Source organism: Stegostoma tigrinum, chromosome 7 (genome assembly GCF_030684315.1).
Source record: "Stegostoma tigrinum isolate sSteTig4 chromosome 7, sSteTig4.hap1, whole genome shotgun sequence".
NCBI classification, from domain to species: domain Eukaryota; kingdom Metazoa; phylum Chordata; class Chondrichthyes; order Orectolobiformes; family Stegostomatidae; genus Stegostoma; species Stegostoma tigrinum.
The window spans coordinates 98,606,384-98,630,048 of NC_081360.1; the positions used below are offsets into that span (position 1 = coordinate 98,606,384).

Below are 23,665 nucleotides of genomic sequence, written 5' to 3' on the forward strand. Positions count from 1 at the left end.
GGGACAGTTTGCGGATGTGCTGAATATTTGGGGAGGGTACATGTTGTTTATTTGCACTGACTGTCAGCACCTTTGTAAACAAGACGCGGTCTAAAGTGACACCACACGTTTCTGGCTCATTTCCCTTCGGATTCTGGTTTGTTGTCCCAGGTTCAGGGACCCGGAATAGAGTCAATATTGGGAGGGAGAGGCTGGGACACGCGAGGTTATTGACTGTGTGTTTTAACAGCGGAAAAGAGCAACCGAAGCCTAAACTCCACACTTCAAAGCTCCATAGAAACCGGGACAGGCAATAAGCCGCCAACGAGAGTTTTATTAAAAAGCGATGGAGTTTTGATAAGGGTTTAATTCTTCGCTAGAGCCGGCTGATTGGGACTGGAGATTTTATTGCCGAGCGCGTCTCTCTGACAATGTTAAATTGCCGTTTTAATTAAAGCGAGCAGCCCGCCTGAACCTTTCAGGAAATTACTCTCTAATCATTGTTTCTGTGCTTCTGATATCCAGACTGTTGCCTCGCAACTCTCTCCCGAACCTTCCATTTCACACCAGGTCGCGAAGGGGAGGGTGAATCGCTACTTTTTAAAAAAAATTATTAAAAGCCTCGCGGTCCTGTTTGGGAGCCGCTTTTAATCCAAAGCTCGACATGAAACAAGCTGGAAACTGTGGATCGTCTCTGAACCCCTCCGGGTACAACCTGATGGTAAAGATGTACCTGCCAGGTACAAACCTTTTTCCTCGTTATTCCTGTCTCAGTCTCACTTTCCCTCATCTCCCCTACTCTGTAACCTTCCATCCCCAGCCCCCTCACCCCGTCCCTAATTGCCCCTTCTCTCTCCTTCTAACTCTTGCCCTCCCTCTCGTCAGAAACTCTGTCTATAGTTCCCTCGCTTTACTATGTCTCTCTGTCCCGCTTCTTTCTTTCTCCTTCCTCTCTTTTTTCATATCTCTTTTTCTTACTCTGTTTAACTTTCTCTCTCTCTGCCCCGTTTCTGTTCTCCTTCCTCTCTTTATTCCGTCTCTTCCTTCTCTTACTTTCTGTTTAACTTTCTCTCTCTCTCTGCCCCGTTTCTGTTCTCCTTCCTCTCTTTATTCCGTCTCTTCCTTCTCTCACTTTCTGTTTAACTTTCTCTCTCTCTCTGCCCCGTTTCTGTTCTCCTTCCTCTCTTTATTCCGTCTCTTCCTTCTCTTACTTTCTGTTTAACTTTCTCTCTCTCTCTGCCCCGTTTCTATTCTCCTTCCTCTCTTTATTCCGTCTCTTCCTTCTCTTACTTTCTGTTTAACTTTCTCTACGGCATTTCCCTCTTTCTTTATCTCTTTTTTTCTTTTTATTTCTGTCTCTTTCCCTTGCTCTCCGTTTATCTCGCTGTCCCGTCTCTGTTTTCCTCTTTCCTTTCCCCATTCCCGTCTCTTGCTCTCTGTTTAACTCTCTCTCTCTATCCTTCCCACTCTCCAAGAAAATCTTTCTGCTAGTCTTTGCCCACTGTTGATGTCTCAATTCGAATTTTTCTCCCCTCGGCTATTTCCAGCTCTCTCTCTCTGTCACTCCCCGCTCCTGCTCGCAGCTCACTCCCCTTCGCTGACAGCAGCCCACACTCACTCTCTCTGGTTCAGGATGGTAAAACATTCTCTCCCTCTCTCTGGTCCTGTCTCTCAGTCCGCTGTCTCTGCACCGTCCCAGATCCCTCTCCCCTCTTCTCCAAAGGATCTCACTCTGCCCCTGTGGCTTTTTTTCGCTTCTGCCGTTTTATAAAGAAAAAGCCGCTTCTGTTGTCGGAAGTGAGTTTGCTGCCTTTTCCTGAACGTGTTTCCTGGAGTCTGGAAAGGCAAATTGCGGAGATAGAAAGCCAGAGAGAATTCGGTGTACGGGAGGGTGGGGGCTGGTGTGGGACAGATTAGGAGGGAGGGGAAGGCACATACATACACCATAAATGAAGTCCAGCTTTTGCTGTAGTTCAATAACACGATATGGCTGAAAGTGTTAGGGGAAAGGTTTTGGGGGAACATAATTAATTAACACTGTACAATATTCTGAGCATACAGATAATCTTTTCAGGGTGAGGATGATATTTGGGTTTTTATTTCATTATTATGTCTATACATTTTCTTTTCTCTCCCCTCCAGATGCCGCTCATGACAATATTCTCAAAGAAGGCAAACATGGGACATGGGGGTCCCTGACATCCGGAGTACAGAAAGGTAAAACTTCCAAATTACTCTATCGCCCGAGAGGCCAAGACATTGCTCACTCTGCGCGGGGGTGAGTAGCCTCACCATAGGACTGAGAGCTGGGGTCACCAACAACTCAGGGCTACAGTGTGAAGGGCCATTGTCAGTGAGGGGTAGGGCTAGTCAGAGGGATGGAGGGAAGGGCTGCATCAGGGTTAGAACTGTTGGTGTTGGTAGCCTCAAACACACTGAGGGTGGGGTTAATTAGGATTGTCAGAAATAGTGAAGGTAGGATTATATTCCATGTCCAATATTCTAGGATTGGTTGAGGTTAACCGAACCAGTCACTATTTGGGTCACCAAAGCCGAAAAAGGAACAAAACAATCAGAAGCTGGAAGTGTCCAGTAGATCTGGCAGCATCTGCAAAGACTTAATTTTTTTTCTTGCCTGTCCTTAGTTGCCCCTTGAGAAGGCGGTGGTGAGCTGTCTTCTCGAATTGCTGCAGTCCTCCTGCTGTGGGTAGATCCACAATGTCCTTAGGGAAGGAATTCCAGGATTTTGACCCAGTGGCACTAAAGGAACAATGGTGTATGAGGCCAAACCTGGAATATTGTCTGTAATTTTGACGTCCATATCTCGGGAAGGATGTTTTTGCTCTAGAAGGAGGGCAGTGAAGATTTACCAAGTTGATTCCTGCGATGGTATTCCTGGGATGTGTTGAGTCAAGGTTGGCTATTGCTCATTGGAGTTTAGTGAAGAATCTCATTTAAAAAAAACATGCCTGAATAGGACAGATGCAACAAGGACCATAAGACCATAAGACATAGGAGTGGAAGTAAAGCAATTCGGCCCATCGAGTTCACTCCACCATTTAATCATGGCTGATGGACGTTCCCGATGGTGGGGATGCGGAGCAGTGGGCTATGATTTAAAGATAAGGGATAAATCATTTAGGACTGAGATAAGGAGAAATTTCTTCAACCAGAGAGTGGGGAGCCTGTAGAATTTACTACCACAGAAAGTGGTTGAGTTCAAAATATTGTGTTTTCAAGAAAGAGTTAGATACAGCTTTTGTGGCCAAAGAGATCAACAGATACGGGAGGAAGGTAGGGTTAGGGTATTGATCTTGATGATCATCCATGATTGTAATAAATAGCTGAACAGGCTTGAAGGGTCGAATGGTCTACTCCTGTCTTCTATATTTTGATATATATCCAAGTCAGGACTTGGAATTATAGAATAGAATCATAGAATCCGCTACAGTGTGGAAGCGGAGAAGAGCATCCCACCCAGACCCCCTAACCCTGTGCTTTCCATGATTAATCCACCCAACCTGCACATCTTTGGATTGTAGGAGGAAACCCACACAGACACGGGGAGAATGTGCAAACTCCAAACTGATAGCCACCTGAGGGTAGAATCAAACTCAGGTCTCTGACGTTGTAAGACAATAGTGTTAACCACTAAACTAGAGTGTCGACTTGGAGGGGGACTAGCAAGTGCTGGTGTTTCCTTGTATTTGCTGCCATTGTCCTTCTAGATTGCAGTGCTCATGGGTTTGGAAGGTGCTGTCTAAGGATCTTTAATGAATTTCACAGTGTGTCTCGTAGAGAGTACACACTGCTGCTACTGAACATCAATGAAGTGGATGCTTTGTCCTGGATGGCGTCAAGCTTCTCTTGTTGGAGCTGTACTCATCCAGGCAAGTGGGGAGTATTCTGTCAGATTCCTGACCTGTGTCTTGTTGATACCGGACAAGCTTCGGGGAGTCAGGAGGTGAGTTACTTGCTGCAGAATTACTATCTTGTGATCTGCTCTTGTAGCCACTCTATTTATATTGTTAGTCCAGTTCAGTTTCTGGTCAATAATAACTCCCACGCTGTTGACAGTGGGGGATTCAGTGATATTATTGAATGTCAAGAGGTGATGGTTAGATTGTCTCTTGTTGGAGATCGCCATTGCCTGGCATTTGTGTGGTGCAAATGTTATTTGCTGCTTTTCAGCCAAAGCCTGGATTTTGTCCAAATCTTGCTGCATGACCTTATTCATTATTTCCCAAGTTATTTTGCTTTACAAAAGCATTGAATACTGTGAATCTGGCATTCTGAAAGCAAAACCGAAAAAGCTGATTTATCTGGTATCAGCGAGAGCCAAAGCTTGTGGGTAAAAACCTTTCACTCAGGCAAAGTTTAGTGTTAGTTAGGGTTATCAAGAACAGTCATTGCTAGGAATTAGGTACAGCAATGGTATGATGGTATTATAACAGGCCTGGAAATCCTAAACCCTGGGCTAATGTTCAGGGGAAATGGGTTCAAATCTCATTGTGGCAGATGATGAAATTTGGATTCAATAAAATTTGGAAGTAAATATTAGTGTGCTGCCAGTGGAGGTTGGTATAATTGCAACATTTTATCAGGCATCTGGAGGGATGCATGAATAGGAAGGGTTTAGAGGGAAATGGGCCAAAGTTTTGGCAAATGGGACTAGATTATTTTCGGACATATGGATGAGTTGGACCAAAGTGTCCATTTCCATGTGTTACATCTCTTCGACTCTATATGTAGTTATTATTCACAGACATAGTGGTCTACAAAAGCCCTATTTTGAAGAGGACTCTTGAGATGTGGTGGTAATGTCTCTACCTCTGAGTCAAGAGACTTTGGGTTTACGTCTGCAGAGGTGTGTAATAAAATCCCTGAACAGATTGATTCTGAAAAATATCAAGCAATGGAGAGATTAGTAAGGTCTGATCATACTGAAGAATAAAGGAGGTTTGCATAATTAGGTTGACTAGCACAGTCTTGATGGGCCAAATGTGCTGTTTCTGTGCTGTACACCTCCGTGACCAGCAGCAGTAAAAAAGAAGAAATCTCCTTCTAAATCAAAGCTGCTCAAATAATGGAGCAATACCACAAAAAAAATGCATTGAAAGAAAGAGTTAAGATAAAAAGAGAGATGATAAAATAAAGGATGAATAAAAGCCATAAAAAAACCTTGAGAAGCTCAGCAGATCTGGCAGCAAACATGAAAAAGGAAACGTTCTGAGCCCATCTGCAGCTAGCTGGAACAAGCATCATTTGCTTTAGACTTAGTAAAGGTTATCATGTAGAAATAGCTGTGGCATAAGGGGTATTTGACATTGACAATCATGGAATAACCCTGGACTTGAGAAATACAGAGACAGGATTTTGATAGCGCCCAATAAAGGTACAGGACTAAATGATGGGGCTGAGCATTGTAGGGATTACCATATTATGAAGCCTTGGCTGCCAGCATTTGCCACAGTATGGAAACATCTTTGGTTTGGCACAAATTTATAGAGTCACAGAGTTGTACAGCACAGAAACAAACCGTATGGTCCAACTTGTCCATACTAACCAGATAGCCTAAATTAATCAGGTCCCATTTACCAGGATTTGGCCCATGTCCCTATAAACACTTCCTATTCATATACCCAGCCGTTCAAATGTTGTTTTTTGGGAAGGCAAGCAATGGTATGGAGGAAAGGAAATGTTGACTTTCCTGCTCCTCTGATGCTGTCTGACCTGCTGTGTTTTTCCAGCTCCATATTTATTGAATGTAGCTTCCAGCAACTGCAGTCCTTATTGTCTCCAAATGTGATGTTTCTGTCACTGGTTGTTAACTACACTGAGGACGTGACTGACCATTTGAATTAAGAGCTGAATTAGACCACTCTTGAACCTGCTCCATCATTTGATATCATTATGATTAATCTGATTAGTCCATATTTCCCTCTGCCCCAATAGTAGAATGGTGTCCAAATCCACTGGCACCTGCTTATATATAAATGAAATGAACAGTTACATTCGATGCTTTCTTTTTGGTAATTGGAAGTGCATATCTGTGTGTTTTTTTTCCTGTTTCTGATTTCCCTGTCATTTTTAAAATCAGCAATGCTTTCTATATTTCTTCCATGGCTAGAGTCATAGAGTCACACAGTAGAGAAACAGGCCCTTCTGCCCACCATGCCAATGCTGACTAACAGACACCAAAAGACACTAAACCCATCTGCCCACACTTGGTCCGTAGCCTACTGTGCCCTGGCATTTGAACTGCTCGTCCAGATGCTTCTTAAATGTTGTGAGAGAATCTGCCTCCACCATCCTCTCAGACAGCTCGTTCAATATTTCCACCACCCTCTCAGTGAAAAATGTTTTCCTCAGATCTCCTCTTACTCCTCACCTTAAACTTATGCCCTCTGATCTTAGATAGCTCTGCTGTGGGGAAGAGATTCTCGCAGTTTACTCACAGTCTGCGCCTCTCATAGTTTCGTACACCTCAGGCAGATCCCCCCCTTGGTCTACTCTGCCCCAGGGAAAACAAACCCAGCCTATCCAGTCTCTCCTCATGACTGAGATTTTCCATCCCAGGCAACATCCTGGTGAATATCCTCTGCACCCTCTCCAGTGCAATCACGTCCTCCCAATAAAGTGACGACCAGATCTGTACGCAGTATTCCATTTGTGGCCTCACCAATGCTTTATAAAGTTGTAACAAGACTTCCTTGCTTCTATATTCTACACCACAGCTAATGAAGGCAAAATATCCGCTATATCTCCTTCATCACCCTGTCTACCTGTGCTAATACCTTGAGGGATCTATGGACTTGTACACCAAGGTCCCTTTGTACGCTCTAGGCATCTACCATTTATTATGTATATCCTTCCCTTATTAGAGCTCTCAAAATGCACTACCCCACACTTGTCAGGATTAAATTCCATCTGCAGTTGCTCTGCCCGATTTACCATCGGATCAATATCAGACTGTAGCCTGAGACAGACTTCAGTGTCACAGCACCAATTTTTCGTGTCATCTGCAAACTTAGTAAATTACATCTTCTGCACTCACTAGTCACAAGTCACAAAGTCACTAGTGTACATAACGTCTTTTAGTTGAAGGAAATGGCCATCCTTACCTGTTCTGGCCTACATGTGACTCTAGTCCCACAGCAATGTGGTTGACTCTGAACTGGCCTCTGGGCAATTAGAGATGGGCAATAAATGCTGCCCGGCCAGCGACATCCTCATCCCACGAATGAATAAAGAGAAAAGGATAACAAATAACAAGGGTCCCAGAGCCAATCCCTGTGGTTGACTGCTGGTCATAGGCTTCCAATTACCAAAAGTAACCCTTCACCTATTGACAAGCTAATTTTGGATCCAGTTTGCCAACTGGCCTTGGATCCCATGGAGATAATGGGAACTGCAGATGCTGGAGATTCCAAGATAATAAAATGTGAGGCTGGATGAACACAGCAGGCCAAGCAGCATCTCAGGAGCACAAAAGCTGACGTTTCGGGCCTAGACCCTTCATCAGAGAGGGGGATGGGGGGAGGGAACTGGAATAAATAGGGAGAGAGGGGGAGGCGGACCGAAGATGGAGAGTAAAGAAGATAGGTGGAGAGGGTGTAGGTGGGGAGGTAGGGAGGGGATAGGTCAGTCCAGGGAAGACGGACAGGTCAAGGAGGTGGGATGAGGTTAGTAGGTAGCTGGGGGTGCGGCTTGGGGTGGGAGGAAGGGATGGGTGAGAGGAAGAACCGGTTAGGGAGGCAGAGACAGGTTGGTCTGGTTTTGGGATGCAGTGGGTGGGGGGGAAGAGCTGGGCTGGTTGTGTGGTGCAGTGGGGGGAGGGGATGAACTGGGCTGGTTTAGGGATGCAGTGGGGGAAGGGGAGATTTTGAAACTGGTGAAGTCCACATTGATACCATATGGCTGCAGGGTTCCCAGGCGGAATATGAGTTGCTGTTCCTGCAATCTTCGGGTGGCATCATTGTGGCAGTGCAGGAGGCCCATGATGGACCATCATGGGCCTCCTGCACTGCCACAATGATGCCACCCGAAGATTGCAGGAACAGCAACTCATATTCCGCCTGGGAACCCTGCAGCCATATGGTATCAATGTGGACTTCACCAGTTTCAAAATCTCCCCTTCCCCCACTGCATCCCTAAACCAGCCCAGTTCATCCCCTCCCCCCACTGCACCACACAACCAGCCCAGCTCTTCCCCCCCACCCACTGCATCCCAAAACCAGTCCAACCTGTCTCTGCCTCCCTAACCGGTTCTTCCTCTCACCCATCCCTTCCTCCCACCCCAAGCCGCACCCCCAGCTACCTACTAACCTCATCCCACCTCCTTGACCTGTCCGTCTTCCCTGGACTGACCTATCCCCTCCCTACCTCCCCACCTACACCCTCTCCACCTATCTTCTTTACTCTCCATCTTCGGTCCGCCTCCCCCTCTCTCCCTATTTATTCCAGTTCCCTCCCCCCATCCCCCTCTCTGATGAAGGGTCTAGGCCCGAAACGTCAGCTTTTGTGCTCCTGAGATGCTGCTTGGCCTGCTGTGTTCATCCAGCCTCACATTTTATTATCTTGGATCCCATGGATCTTTTTTATTTTGGACCAGCCTTCCATGTGGGATCTTCTCAAAGCCCTTGCTAAAGTCTGTGTAAGCCATTTCAACTGCAGTCCGTTATCAATATATTTTGTCGCCTTTTCACAAAACGCAATTAATTCAGACAGACAGGATCTCCCTCTAACAGCTTCATGCTGACTACCCCTAATCAAGTATTAATCAATCCTGTCCTTCAAATTTTTTTTCCAATAATTTCCCGACCACTTTACATTTAATAACTAGTGGAGAAAGCACAATAGACAATCAGGTGATAGAAAGTCTGATAAAAGGTACAGTGGCTGGGTGAGGAACAGCATCAGAGGCAACAAACTCATGAGATACAGGACCAGAGATAGTGAGAAGGTGAGTATGTGGATTATTTTCAGCAACCGAGATTAAGCTCAGAAATAAAGCAGAGCAACCAGACAGATGCGAGCGGAAAGAGTTAAGGCAGAAATGAAGATAGCTGAGGAAATAAAAGTTTGAAGACATTGAAAGAGGGATAGGTAGGATGGAAAATAACAGGAAGTAAAGTGGACAGAAGGAGCGAAAGTTCAGACCAGGAACACCAAAGGAGAGAGAAATTATTGAAGATAGTGTGGAATGGGAAAGAGATGTAATGATGAAGTCATTGACTTGAAAAGTTAATTCTTTATTTTTGCAGACAGTGTTCAGCATTTGCTTACTTTTGTTTTTCTTTTAGTTTTCTGGCATCTGCAATATTTTGCTTTTGAATAATCAGAAGCTTTTTGTTTCCATTCAGAATTCAGTTCACTTTTTTTAAATTAAAAAATTATCAAATTAAAATGTGGAAATATATTCTAGGAGAAGTAACAATCATGAGTGGAATGACAGAGTCATTTGCTCATAAAACATAAGTATGTGAATCTTTTTCTCAAAAAATACTTTCATTTAAAAGAATATATCTAAGAGGTGTGTGAAATCTAAATCGTCCCTGTTTTCTTTTGTCCTCCTCTTAAGCACATGCTGTCCGTTTAAGTAAAACATAAAAACTAACTAAATAAAGCTTTTGAAATTTGCTTCTATTCTGTCCTGAAATCATTGAGCTAATTGAAAAGCATGCAGCTTTTTCTTTCATTCTCAATACTGTTACCTGAATTTCGTTGCAACCTGGAACTTTCAAAGGGAGAGTTAGCCTTTTAAGTCAATTCTTAAAACTTCTTCTTTGATCAAGAGCTATCCAAACATCATACCATCTGTGATAACAAGATGTAGAGCTGGGTGAACACAGCAGCTCAAGCAGCATCAGCAACACCGGCCTTCCTGCTCCGAAGATGCTGCTCGGCCTACTGTGTTCATCCAGCTCTACATCTTGTTATCTCAGATTCTCCAGCATCTGCAGTTCCTACTATCATATCCATCTGAGCCAAGTTTTGCCTAATAATAATTCTCTTAGCACTTTGGGATAGTTTTATAACTTCAATAAGGGCTATATAAATGCAAATTGTTGTTGTTAGAGTTGCAGCAATGAGATTTCCAACAAACGCTCAATTAAGTGTAATTGTGATCAGGGATAACGGGAACTGCAGATGCTGGAGAATCCGAGATGACAAGGTGTGGAGCTGGATGAACACAGCAGGCCAAGCAGCATCTCAGGAGCACAAAAGCTGACGTTTCGGGCCTAGACCCTGTGTTTAGTGTGGCATCATGGGACTGGGGTTAAAGACGCGACAGCAAGTTTTGGCCATTGTGCTCCCGGGGGATGTCTGGATGAGGTTGATTTGGAGATGTTGTTATTTGCCTTTTATTCCTTGGTAAATCTAGTGGAGTCATTGCTAGACTTAACCGAAGACTTAACCAAGGTGATATTCTAGAAACCTGGTTTTAAATCCTGCCATGGCAGATGGTAGAATTTGAATTCATTAAAAAATATGGAATAAAGAGTTTAGTGATCACTGTGAAACCGTTGCTGATTGTAAAAACCCTTATAAGACCGTCCGATATAGGACAGCATGGTGACTCAGTAGTTGGCACAGCTGCCTCACAGTGACGGAGATCTGGGTTCAATTCCACCCTCAGGTGACTGTGTGGAGTTTGCGCATTCTCCCCGTGTTTGCGTGGGTTTCCGCCCACAGTCCAAAGATGTGCAGGTTAGGTGGATCGGGCGTGAAAAATACAGGGATAAGGTGTGGGATGGGTCTGGATGGGATGCTGCTCAGGGGGGCAGTATGAACTCCATGGATTGACTGGCCTGCATCCACACTGTAGGGGATTCTATGATTACAGGAGAAGAATTAGGCCATTTGGCCCATCAAGCCTATCCATTTGATCATGGCTGATATGTTTCTCAAACTCATTCTCCTGCCTTCTCCCTTTAACCCTTGATTCCCTTACTAATCAAGAACCAGAACACTGTCTTAAAGACACTCATTGAGTTGGCCATCTAGTTCATTAGTAACCTTTAGGAAACTTAACTGCCACCCATACTTGGTCTGACTTAGATGTGACTGCAGACCCGCTACAATGTAGTTAACTGTTACCTACCCAGGATAAGCCATAAATGTTGACCTAGTCTGCAACACACAAACCCTTTGAATGATTCAAAAAAAGGTTTTAAAATACGTTTTGATATTTTGGCTTGATTTATTGTAGTCACATGTACCCAAGTACAGTGAAAATCTTTGTTTTGTGAGCAGTACAGGCAGATCGTGGCAAACAAGGCCATACAGACTATGGGGTGCTTAGACAGAGTGAGGCATACAAGGTTGGAGAGGTCCATTCAGCAGTCTAAAAGCGGCAGGGAAGAAGCTGCTCTTGAATCTGCTGGTGCGTGTGTTTATCTTCTGTATCTTTTGCCAGGTGGAAGAGGTTGGAAGAGACCACTACTGGGGTGGAAAGGGTCTTTGATGATGTTGGCCATCTTTCCACAGCAACAAGAAGTGTAAATGGAGTCCATAGTAACATAGTAACAGGACAAGGTTCTATATTTTGATGGTGGAAGGGGCAATGCCTGACATAAGTAATTGCAAAGATTCAGAACCCATTCTTATCTCAAGGAAATGTAGGAAATCTCCTTGGCAATGAAGTAGAAGGCTTTGTATTTTTCACATTACATTTTCTTTAATACTCATGGCTCCTTCTAGACTACTGATTGTGCAAGACATAAAACATCAAATGCTTTCCCTACAGGCACTAAATGTCTGTTGCATTTGAAAGCATCGCCATTGTAACATTGTAGAAAAGCAAAATCAAACAATTCTCTTGCATAAAATTATGTACTTCCACCTTAATCTCTGGACTCTGATCAGCATCATCTGAACAAAAATGCACCAATTCAGTGAAGATTAGCAAGGGAGCTGTTGACTTTATAAACCATAGTCATAGAGATATACAGCACAGAAACAGACCCATCAGTCCAACTTGTCCATGCCGACCAGATATCCTAAATTAATCTAGCTCCATTTGCCAGCATTTGGCCCATATCCCTCTAAACCATTCCTATTCATGTACCCATCTAGATGCCTTTTAAATGTTGTCATTGTACCGGCCTCCACCACTCCGTCTGGCATCTCATTCTATACACCCCTCTGTGTGAAAAAGTTGCCCCTATGGTCCCTTTTATATCTTGTCCCTCTCACCTTAAACCTATGCCCTTGAGCTCCTGTACTCTGAAAATTGTTCAGTGGCATATTGGGAGTATTTTACTCACTGAGATATGGTGGTGGGATCACTTGGAAGAGAGATTTGGAAACTTCATCAAGGTAGGTCACTAGATTAGTTTTTTTCATTATTCATTCATGGGACATGGGCTTTGCTGGTTTGGTCAGCGTTTATTGCCCATCCTTAAGTGATCCCCAATGATTAATGGTAACACTTTCACTTCTCAGTCAGAAGTTGAGATATAATCATTGGTTCTCCCAATGTATCACTGAGGGAGTGCTGCACAGTTGGAGGTGCTGTTTTTGAATTGAGATGTTAATTCAAAGCCCTGCCTTCCTTTCAGTGGCTACGCAGTAGTGCCGCAGGTAACTAAGAAGGTAAATGGAATATTGTCCTTCATTGCTAGAGGGATAGAGTTTAAAAGCAGGGAGGTTATGTTACAGCTGTATAGAGTGCTGGTGAGGCCACACCTGGAGTACTGCATGCAGTTTTGGTCTCCTTACTTGAGAAGGGATGCACTTGTGCTGGAGGAGGTGCAGAGAAGCTTCACTAGGTTGATTCCTAGTTGAGAGGGTTGCCTTATGAGGAGAGATTGAGTAGACTGGGACTTCATTTATTATAATTTAGAAGAATGAGGTGGGGGATCTTATAGAAACATGTAAAATTATGAAGGGGATAGATGTGATAGAAGCAGGGAGGATGTTTCCACTGGTGGGTGAAACCAGAATTAGGGACCATAGCCTCAAAATAAGGGGGAACAGATTTAGGACTGATTGGAGGAGAAATTTCTTCTCCTGAAGGATTGTGAATCTGTGGAATTCTCTGCCCAGTGGAGGAGTTGAGGCGACCTCGTTGAATGTTTTTAAGGCAAAGACAGATAAATTTTTGAACAGTAAAGGAATTAAGGGTTATGGTGAGCAGGTGGGTTAGTGGAGCTGAAAAGTGGGTGAAAGGTAGTTCTTGAAAAGATCAGCCATGATGTTATTGAATGGCAGAGCAGACTCAATGGGCCAGATGGCCTACTCCTGCTCCTACTCCTTATGTTCTTATGAATGCCTTTGGGATGTCGTGAGGGCAATGATAAAGACACGATTCTTTCTTGGTTTTTGATGAGGTTGATGTGTGTTCTTGCAGGCAGCGGGCAGATCCAGCTGTGGCAGTTCCTCTTAGAATTGCTGTCAGATGGCTCCAACATCAACTGCATAACGTGGGAAGGAGCCAATGGAGAGTTCAAGCTCATTGATCCAGACGAGGTGGCCAGGAGGTGGGGAGAGAGGAAGAGCAAGCCCAACATGAACTACGACAAACTGAGCCGAGCGCTTCGTTATTACTATGACAAGAACATCATGACCAAAGTCCACGGCAAACGCTATGCTTACAAGTTTGACTTCCACGGTTTGGCTCAGGTCTGCCAGCCCTCTGCCACCGAACACACGCTGTACAAGTTCCAGAGCAACTTGGCTCACCTCCCCTTCTCGGGCATCCCCAAGCTCAACCTCGTGACGTCCAATGTCTCCCCTTCGGGATTCTCCTACTGGCCGGGTTCCAGCCCCGCCCTCTACCCTGGCCATGGCCTGCAGCCCCCGACCCATTTCAGTCCAGTCAGTGGGTCTCACGTTGGCAGCATCAGCAACATCGCTGGCATCAACAATATGAACAGCCACTATCACTGAAGGGGGCATTTCACAGGGGCTTGGTTTACCCAGCCTGCAAAAAACAGAAACACCCCATTTTTGGTACCGGGGCAGTTCAATCCTGATCAAATCTCGGAATGCAAAACGGAAATGAAAAACACACAATCACGCACGAGCACACACATGCACATGTACACGCACACGCACATATACACACACGCACGCACATATATACACACATGCACATATGCACACACACATGCACACGCACACATATACACACACACACATGGACATATACACACACACACGCACATGCACATATACACACACGCACATATACGCACACACGCACATATATGCACACATGAACATATGCACACGCGCATGCACACACACATATATACACATACACACATGCACATATATACACATACACACATGGACATATACACACACACGCACATGCACATATACACACACGCACACGCACATATGCGCACACACACACATATACGCACATGCACATATACGCACACGCACATATACACACACACGCACATACACACACACACATACACACGCACATACACACACACACGCACATATACACAGACACGCGTGCACGCGCACCCACGTACGCACATATACACACCACGCACATATGCACACACACGCACATATGCACATACACGCACATATTCACGCACACATACACATACATGCACACATACACACACACGTGTGCGTGCACACACCCGCGTATGCACTTGTACACACACACGCACATATACACACATGCGCACACACACATATACACACACGCACGCACATATACACACACGCACATATACACAGACACACGTGCGTGCACACACCCGCGTACGCACTTGTACACACACACGCACATATACACACACGCGCACACACACATATACACACACTCACGCACATATACACACGCGCACATATACACACACATGGACTTGCATCGCCATTGATTAGCAGCTTGCAAGCTGAGGTGTCAGCATGGCACAGCTGCATTCTTACAGTGCTGCCTCCTAAATTTTTCTCGTCTGTGACAGCATCACTTGGCAATCCCAGCATTCAGTTTCCTCATCAGTTGGAGCTTCACTTAGAGTCAAAGACTGAAAAGGCAAGGATGGAGGCCATTTGGCCCATTGCACTTGCTCCTGCTCTTTGATAGAGATTTCCAAAGATGCCCACCTAGCCCTTGCTAACCCCACCACTGTGTTCCCCTTTATTTATCTGAACCCTTTTAAACATGACTACTGAGTCAGTTTTCTTTCAGAAGGAATATTCCAGGTCATAATATTTGACTGTGTGAATAAAATTCACCCCCAATATCCAGTGACTCTCAAATCTATGTCCTCTGGCTAGTGATTTTCCTGTGAATGGAACCAGTTTCTTCTCAGCAGAATACTTCAACCAAAATCTCCTTAATTTACTTTGTTGTAGGGAGAATCACTGTGATTCCTCTAGTCAAGCACAGAGGACCCTCAGCTCCAGAATTAGAGGCACGAATAATGTTCCATTCCACAGACCCACCAAGTGTGGCTCATTTTGAAGTAAGTCTTCCTTATTTTGGTTTAAGAAAGCCAATGGCTGCTGATGTTTCACAGTCTGGGGAGAATGGGCTCAGAGTCCCCAAACGTCCCCCCAGTTTATACACTCATCCTTTTTCCGCTTCCCACCAGATTACCCTCTTGGCTTCACACCCTCGGTAAGGTCATGCTCAAAGAGAAATTTACGCAAACGTGTCAATTAAATTCCTGTACCTTGAGCATCAATGCTGATGTCAGTGGACCAAAGACTTAACGCAATCCTGCAAAATCCCTCTGTCCACTATTTTGACAGGGGTGGTGTGGGAAGGGTTAACCATGTGGCTTAACCCCAGTTGTGTTGGACAGGCAGCACTGAGCCTTACACACACATGGTTGCTAATACTGCTGTAAATACATATTGATTGCAAATTTATTCTTACCATTTCCCTGAAGCTAGTGACTGTTGATGATTTCTGGCTATTTTATTCCTCTAAATGTTTAACTGCTGCTGGGGGAAAAGTTGTCATTTTAAAAGAGCCAACTGCTCAGGGAATTTTTAGCTATGGGGCAGTAATGAAAACTATAGGGTATGGGGAAAAGACAAGAGAATGGGACTGGGTAATTGCACTAGCGTAGGCACGATGGACCAAATGGCCTCTTTCTGCACTGTAACAGTTCAGTGATTGCTGTAAAAATATAGGTCAGGACAAATCAACAGCCGGTTTGCTGCTCTCGTCCAGTTTCCTTCACCATTTGCTGTTGCCCTTCCTTGCATTCCGACCACAAGAGTTATTCCTCCTCAAAAAGTTGCTCATTTCCACATGTTTTAAAGCTTTCTAACCAAATACCTGATTGAGCAACGTCAATGGGTGAGAAACTCACTTTGCGTTCCTTTGATTTGGATGTAGATAGGCCTGAGGCCTAATTGCTATGAAGTTTTGGACCTCATTGTACTGACGTTGGTGACCTCTGATCGTTTATATTCTATCTCTCCAGGCAGCTCATCCCAGGAAGCACAGATGAAGGTTGACTGGTGTAGTGCTGGCCATACCCTGGGATTGGTGAGGGGGTGGTGGTGTTTGGAAGTGGGAAGATATGGTGGGGGGAGACATTTAGCAAGCGTCCTCTGTGTTCGGCGCTATTGCTGTGGTGGTGAGAAAATGCAAACTGTTAATGCAAAACAAATACAAAAATAAAACTTACCGTGTAACATTGTAATAGATCTGTCCCTGTGATGCAGAGGTGAACTTTGATTACACGCCCTGAATCTCCTATAGGGGGCGCCTCCTCTGACTTCACCGTTTCCCTGGATAAATGCTCCTTGATGTGTGATGTTAATACGTTAATTCCTGGATTGTTAAGTTAGATATTTCTATCCAACTTGTTCAGAACACGTATGACACTCCTGTGGAATAGGTTGGACTTCTGGCTTAGAGAGGGTGGTATTTACTTCTGCTCCACAAAGAGCCACTGGGCTGTAGTGGAGGTTAATTAAGGTCAAGGATGGGAAAGTTTCCAATTCTGAAAGACTTCACCTTTGTAAAATTGATATTATCGGGATGAAGACTATTTTGATGTTGTTAACATTTCGGGTCTGGTGACCCTTCCTCAGAACAGTTCTGAGGAAAGATCACCGTAACTGAAATGTTAACTCTGTTTTCTCCTCCACAGATGCTGCCAGACCTGCTGAGCTTTTCCAGCAACTTTGTTTTTGATCCTGATTTACAGCATACACAGATCTTTTGGTTCTTATTTTGATGGTGTAGCTGGTTGAATGCTGCCTTGATGATAAGGGAGGACACTCACCTCTGGTCTTGATATAATTGCTTTTGTCCATTTTTGGACGGTGACTGTAATAAGTTTTAGAGCTCCATAATCTTGGCAAAACTAAAACCAGCGTTTGGTGAGCAGATACTTGCTGCATAAGCGCTTCTTGTTAGAAAAGACCCCATTCCAACACTTTGCCTCAGCATTGCCAGTAGATTTCTAGAGTGCTGGGTTGCCTGACTGGACCTCTCCTCATTTGTTTGGTGAGATATACTGAGTCATTTTGTCAAATCGTTGTCCAGTTGTGTAACTGTCCTGGAAAGGGCAGGGTTTAGTTATGGAGTACAGGTATTCAGCACTATGGGTGGGATTTTGTTGCCTTTTCAGCATTCAGGGCCTTTAGCCATTTTGTGCTATCACTCTGGGACCTCGGGAGGAAGCTGAGATGGAATACCCACTTGGTGTTTCTTCTTGAAGAATAGTTGTTCATATTTAACTGTGGACTACCATTCAAACAGAATTAGCTTTATTGTCACATGCACTCGAGTGAGTGAAGTGAAAAGCTTACAATGTTGCCACTTATGGCGCCATCTTAAGTGCAAGACACTGAGATACTGATACTGAAGTATTTGGTGCAAAATTGAAAGAATAATAAATAAATGTCCAACATAAGAATAAAAAGTTAAAAAGGTATTTGATTTACAGTCCTTTCACCCAACTCTGTGCCACCACCGAGCCTCAAGACCGAGCCTGGCTTCAAAACGCATGGCCTTCCATCCAGTCTGCAAGGGCCCTGGCTCCCCACGGCAGCCTCCAGGTCCTGAGCCAGCGTCCAATCCAGGACTTGTTCCCCAATATGTCCTGCAGCCTGTGACTCCCCTCCCCGCCACTCCACCCCGATCCTGGGACTCGCCTCCCCCACCACTGCATCCCGGTCCTGGGACTCCGCTCCCCGCCATGGCCCCCACCCCCCTGGTCCCGGGACTCCCCTCCCTGCCATGGCCCCCCGGTTCCGGAACTCCCCTCCCTGCCACGGCCCCCCTGGTCCGGGACTTGCCTCCCCCACCAAGGCCCCCAGTCCCGGAACTCCCCTCCCTGCCACGGCCCCCCGGTCCCGGAACTCCACTCCCTGCCAAGGCCGCCCGGTCCAGGACTCGCCGCCCACCCCCCGCCACAGCCCCCAGTCTGGGTCCCCCCTCCCCGCTACGGCCCCCCAGCCGAGGTGTTGCTTCCCCACTATGACCTGGTCTGGGACCAAAGCTTTCTCATGAGGTTTTGGCAGGATTGCAGTTTTGAGCTGACCTGCTAGTTGCAGGATCACTGAACTCTGTCTGAGGCAAGCTATTTCCATTACTTGACTCAACTAACGTCCTGTGTTAGAAGCAAGTTGTGTTGAGCTGCATTTATCATTGAGCCAGGTTGATCCCCAGGTTTGATGGCATATGAGAGTAAGGGATTAGTCCATCAGGTTGATATAATCTAGCCGATTGCTAATTGTCTCTAGCCTTTCTGGTTGAATTTGATTTATTATTGTCACACGTACCTAAAGTACAGTGAAAAGTTTTGTTGTGCGAGTAGAATAAGCAGATCATACCATACATGGATCACAGGGTGATTGAACAGAGTGAGGAATACAAAGTTACGACTGCAAATAAGGTGCACAAAAACACAAGATCAACATTAGGCTTGAAATTTGAGAAGTCCATTCAGAAGTCTAATAACAGTGGGTAAGAAGCTGTTCTGAAACTTGTTGGTATGTGTGTTTAAGTTTTTGTAACTTCTGCCTGACAAAAGAAGTTGGAAGAGGTTATAACGGGGGTGGGAGGGGTCTTTCTGAGGCAGTGAGAAGTGTAGATGGAGTCAGTGGATGGAAGGTTGGTTTGTGTGATGGACTGGGCTGTGTTCACAACTCTCTGTTGTTTCTTATGGTCCTGGACAGAGCAGGTGCTATATCAAGCTGTGATACATTCAGATAGAATGCTTTCTATGGAAAAAGTTGGTGAGGGTCCTTAAGGACATGCTGAATTTTCTTAGCCTCCTGATGAAGAAGAGCCGTTGTTGTGCCTTCTTGACCATCACATCAGCCTCTCATGAATGTCCATCTTTGAGCTAGCTGATTGGTTTGCAACCCATCCTTTTATCCCACTATTTATCATAGTGGGAGCCCACACAACACAATGGAGTGGCATGAAATATATCTGCTACAAGGGGGCCTGTTTCTTCAATCTGTCTACATCTTCCTGGCCGACAAGACAATTCGAGGGGTATGTCCACGGTATGCTGGACTTTGTCTACTCTGTGGGACTCTGCCACCAATTTTGCTGCAAGTCCCAAGACGATCATTTTGCAGAGGACATCTGGGCCGGGTGCATCTTGTATCTGAAGCTTGGCCCAAAGACTAGTGGTTCACCTGTCTGATTTATTAATTTATTTACATTGTTTTATCAGTTTGCTACAATGGAGTAGCTTGTTAAGCCATGCCAGAAGGCAGTTAGGAATCTGTCATATTGCTATGAGTCTGTAGTCACTTCTAATCATAACTGGGGAAACTAACTTTTCCCTAAATGGATTAGTGAGTACTGGGAGAAAGCAGGAACAGGCTTTTGGGTTTGATGTTTAGCAATGGCTATATCGAACGGTACAGCAGGTTTTAAGAGCTGAATAGCCAACTTCCGCTCCTATCTATTATGCTTCTATGTAATCTCACAAATGCTGGAGGTGGCTTGGTGGTCAGCCCTGCTGCCTCTCAGCACCAGGGACCTAGGTTGAGTTCTACCCTTGGGTGATTGATTGTGTGGAGTTTGCACATTCTCCCTGTGTGGGTGTACTCCGGTATGTTCCCACAGTCCAAAAATGTGCAGGCTAAATTTGGATGGGTCTGGGTGGGATACTCTGAGGGTCAGTGTGGACTTGTTGGGCCAAAGGGCCTGTTTCCACACTGTAGGGATTGTATGTTTGGGTGTGAATGAACCAGCAAACCTTTACGATAGTCCTTTGGGTACATCATCACTATTACAAGACTGTTAACCCTGTCCTTAATTTTTGTGTTTTTGCCTCATCTTCTCTTCCTCCATTCCCATCTCAATCAACTATTTTTTCACTGTTTTGCCTTTAGTCAGAGCTCATCTTTATTTGCTCACTGACACCTGCGCTGAATCTACATCTTCCCTGCACCAAATTTTAAGAAAAATAATTAATAGGATATAGGCATCACTGGCTGGGCCCAGCATTTATTGTCCACCCCTAGTTGCACCTTGAGACGGTGATGGTGAGCTGCCTTCTTGAACTGCTGCAGCCCATGTAGTGTAGAGGTACCCACAATGCCCTTAGGGAGGGAATTCCAGGATTTTGACCTGTAACAGTGAAGGAATGGCAACATATTTCCAAATCAGGATGGCGAGTGGCTTGGAAAGGAATTTGCAGTGGGTGGTGTTCCCATGTATCTGTTGCCTTTGTCTTTCTAGATGGTAGAGGCTGGGGTTTTCAAAGGTTCTGTCTAATGAGCCTTGGTGAATTTATACAGTGCATCTCTAGATAGTACAGAGCTGTTGCTACTGAACATTGTTTAGTGGAGGGACTGGATGTTTGTGGATGTGGTGCCAATCGAGCGGGCTGCTTTGCCTTGGATGGTATCAAGCTTCCTGAGTGTTGTTGGGGCTGCACCCATCCAGGCAAATGGGGAGCATTCTATCACACTCCTAACTTGTGTCTTGTAGATGGTGGACAATCTTTGGAAGGAGTCAGAAGGAATGGTATTTTCTGTAGAATTCCTAGCCTCTGACCTGCTCTTATAGTGACTGTGTTTATATAATTAATCCAGTTTTGTTTCTGCTCAGTGGCTGGGTGATAGTGAGGGCTTCAGTGATGGTGATTCCATTGAATGTCATGAGGCAGTGGCTGGTTTGTTTCCTGTTCAAGATTGTCATAGCCTGGCATTTGTGTCACATGAATGTCACTTGCCACTTGTCAGCCCAAGCCTGAATTTTGTCCAGATTTTGTTGCATTTGACCATGGACTGCTTCAGAATCTGAGAAGTCATGGCTGGTGTTAAACACTGTGCAATCATCAGTGAACATCCCCACTTCTAACCTTACGATGGAGGGAAGGTCATCGATGAGCAGCTGAAAATGGTTTGGCCGAGGACACAACCCTGAGGAACTCCTGCAGAGATGTCCTGGAGCTGAGATGACTGACCTCCAACAACCATAAACATCTTCCTGTGTGTCAGGTATGACTCCAACCATCTGGGACTTTGTCCCCTGATACCCATTGATTCCAGTTTTGCTTGTGTGTCCCACATCAAGGACTGTCACTCCTACTTCACCGCTGGAATCCAACTCATCTGTCCATGTTTGAACGAAGGCTGTAATGAGGTCAGGAGCTGAGTGGCCCTAGTGGAACCCAAACTGGGTGTCACTGAGCAGGTTATTGCTGAGCAGGTGCTGCTTGAAAGCGCTGTTAGTGACACCCTCCATCACGTTGCTGATGATTTAGAGTAAACTGGATGGCGCGGTAACTGGCCGGGTTGGACTTGTCCTGTTTTTTTATGTACAGGACATACCTGGGTAATATTCCACATTGTTAGGGAGATGCCAGTGTTGTAACTGTACTGGAACAGCTTGGCTGGGGAAGCCGCAAGTTCTGGAGCACAAGTCTTCAGTACTATTGCCGGAATGATGTCAGGGACCATTGCATTAGCAGTATCCAGTGTCTCCAACCATTTCTTGATATCACATGGAGTGAATCAAATTGGCTGAAGACTGGTATCTGTAATGCTGGGGACGACTGGAGATGCCGAGATGAATTATCCACTCAGCACTTCTGGCTGAAGATAGCTGTGAATGCTTCAGCCTTATCTTTTGTACTGATGTGCTGGGCTCTTTCATCATTGAGGATGGGGATATTTTTGGACCCTCTGCTTCCAGTGAGTTGATTAATCGACCACCGCCATTCATGATTGGATGTGGCCGGACTGCAGAGCTTAGATCAGATCCGTTGGTTGTGGTCGCTTAGCTCTGTCTATCACTTGCTGCTTATGCCGTAAGGCATGCAAGTAGCTCTGTTTGGTGGCTTCACTGGTTAATACCTCATTTTTAGTGGTCCTGGGCTGTTCCTGGCATGCCATCCTGCAGTCTTCTTTTAATGACCAAAATATGCCATAATTTGAACACTTTCTGTCAATTTTTTTCATCTGGCATTCATCAAGACAATTTGCATGAAATGCCTCACAAAAACATGTATGAGTGGTCTTTTCCCTCTGCAGTGCTACTCTTGCTAACTGTACTGATGAATGCAAGATGAAAATCTTCTACAAAATATGTCTTGTTGCAATAATACTCCAAACTCTGAACTCCCAAATTGCCTCTCCTTTTGTCTTTTATTTACGATCAACTTTATCTCCAATATCCCTTAACCTTTCCCTAAAATGTATTTCTGTTTCACTGACCCTTTATCCTTCTTTTCAACAGCATAAATCCTTTGGCTTTTCTGCCTCTGCTCAGTTCTGAAGAAGTCATACCAGACTCATTAAAAAAAATCTGTTTCTGTCTCTGCAGGTGCTGCCAGACGTGTTGGGTTTCTCCAGCACCCTGGTTCTTATTAACATTGTGACTTCTATTGTTGTGTTCTGTATTCGTGTATTGATCTGAATTTAAATTTGTTGGCTGCTATTTGGGATTTAAAGTCATGTTCCCAGATTCTCATTGGCTTGTGTTACCAGTCCAAGGAATGTAACTGATATTCTACAGTTTCCACAGCACAAGGACAGAGTGTGACTGTGAAACATAGCAACATAGAAAATGGGATCAGGAGTAGGCCATTTGACCCTACAAGCCTCTGCTACAATTCAATAAAATCATGGCTGATCATCGCAATTTCAGTAGCCCATTCCCATTTTGTGTCCCTGCCCCTTTAGCAACAAGGGACATGTCCAGATCTCTCTTGAATATATCTAATGAACTGGCCCCAACAGCTTCCTGTGGGAGAGAATTCCGCATGTTCACAACTCTCTGAGTGAGGAAATCCTTCCTTATTTTTGTCCTGAATGGCTTACCTCTTATTCTGAGACTGTGATTCCTAGTTATAGACTTCCCCAACATCAGGAACATTCTTCCCACATCTAGCCTGTCCAGTCCCATCCGGATTTTATATGTTTTCACGAGATACCCCCTCAATCTTCTAAATTCCAGCGAGTACAAGTGCAGTCGATCCAGTCTTCCTGCATATGTCAAGATCTGTCACTATCAAGACTGTAAGACATGTGAGGGATAGTTAATTAAGCAAAATAGTCGGGAACCTTGTGGGTGTTTATCTTATTGAAAGCTGGCAAGTTTAGAAGGGAAATCAGGATTGGGGGTAGAGTTCTCTATCTATTTTGCCACAAGGGTGGGAACAACCTATGTTGCAGTTGATTCTAAACTTCAGCGGGCAACAGCTTACCATTGAAACCCTGAAAAGTACATCAGTTCAGTGTCAAAACAATACTACTGATTGAACAA

At 44.9% G+C, this 23,665-nt stretch overlaps 1 protein-coding gene across 1 annotated transcript; it reads left to right on the forward strand.

Moving 5' to 3' along the window:
- Positions 1-242: 242 nt before the first annotated feature.
- On the forward strand, positions 243-13,885 carry fev (FEV transcription factor, ETS family member). Its single transcript, XM_048533791.2, has 3 exons — positions 243-719; positions 2,122-2,196; positions 13,337-13,885. Exons 1-3 carry the CDS (start codon positions 644-646, stop codon positions 13,873-13,875), a joined length of 690 nt encoding a protein of 229 aa, XP_048389748.1. The 5' UTR covers positions 243-643; the 3' UTR covers positions 13,876-13,885.
- The last annotated feature ends 9,780 nt before the right edge of the window (positions 13,886-23,665 follow it).

What these genes read in the sequence shown, in the direction of transcription:
- fev (XM_048533791.2), top strand. Translation starts at nt 644, where the DNA reads ATGAAACAAGCTGGAAACTGTGGATCGTCTCTGAACCCCTCCGGGTAC. An exon ending in GGTAAAGATGTACCTGCCAG is followed by an intron (nt 720 to 2,121) that starts GTACAAACCTTT and finishes TCTCCCCTCCAG; the next exon opens with ATGCCGCTCATGACAATATT. An exon ending in GACATCCGGAGTACAGAAAG is followed by an intron (nt 2,197 to 13,336) that starts GTAAAACTTCCA and finishes GTGTTCTTGCAG; the next exon opens with GCAGCGGGCAGATCCAGCTG.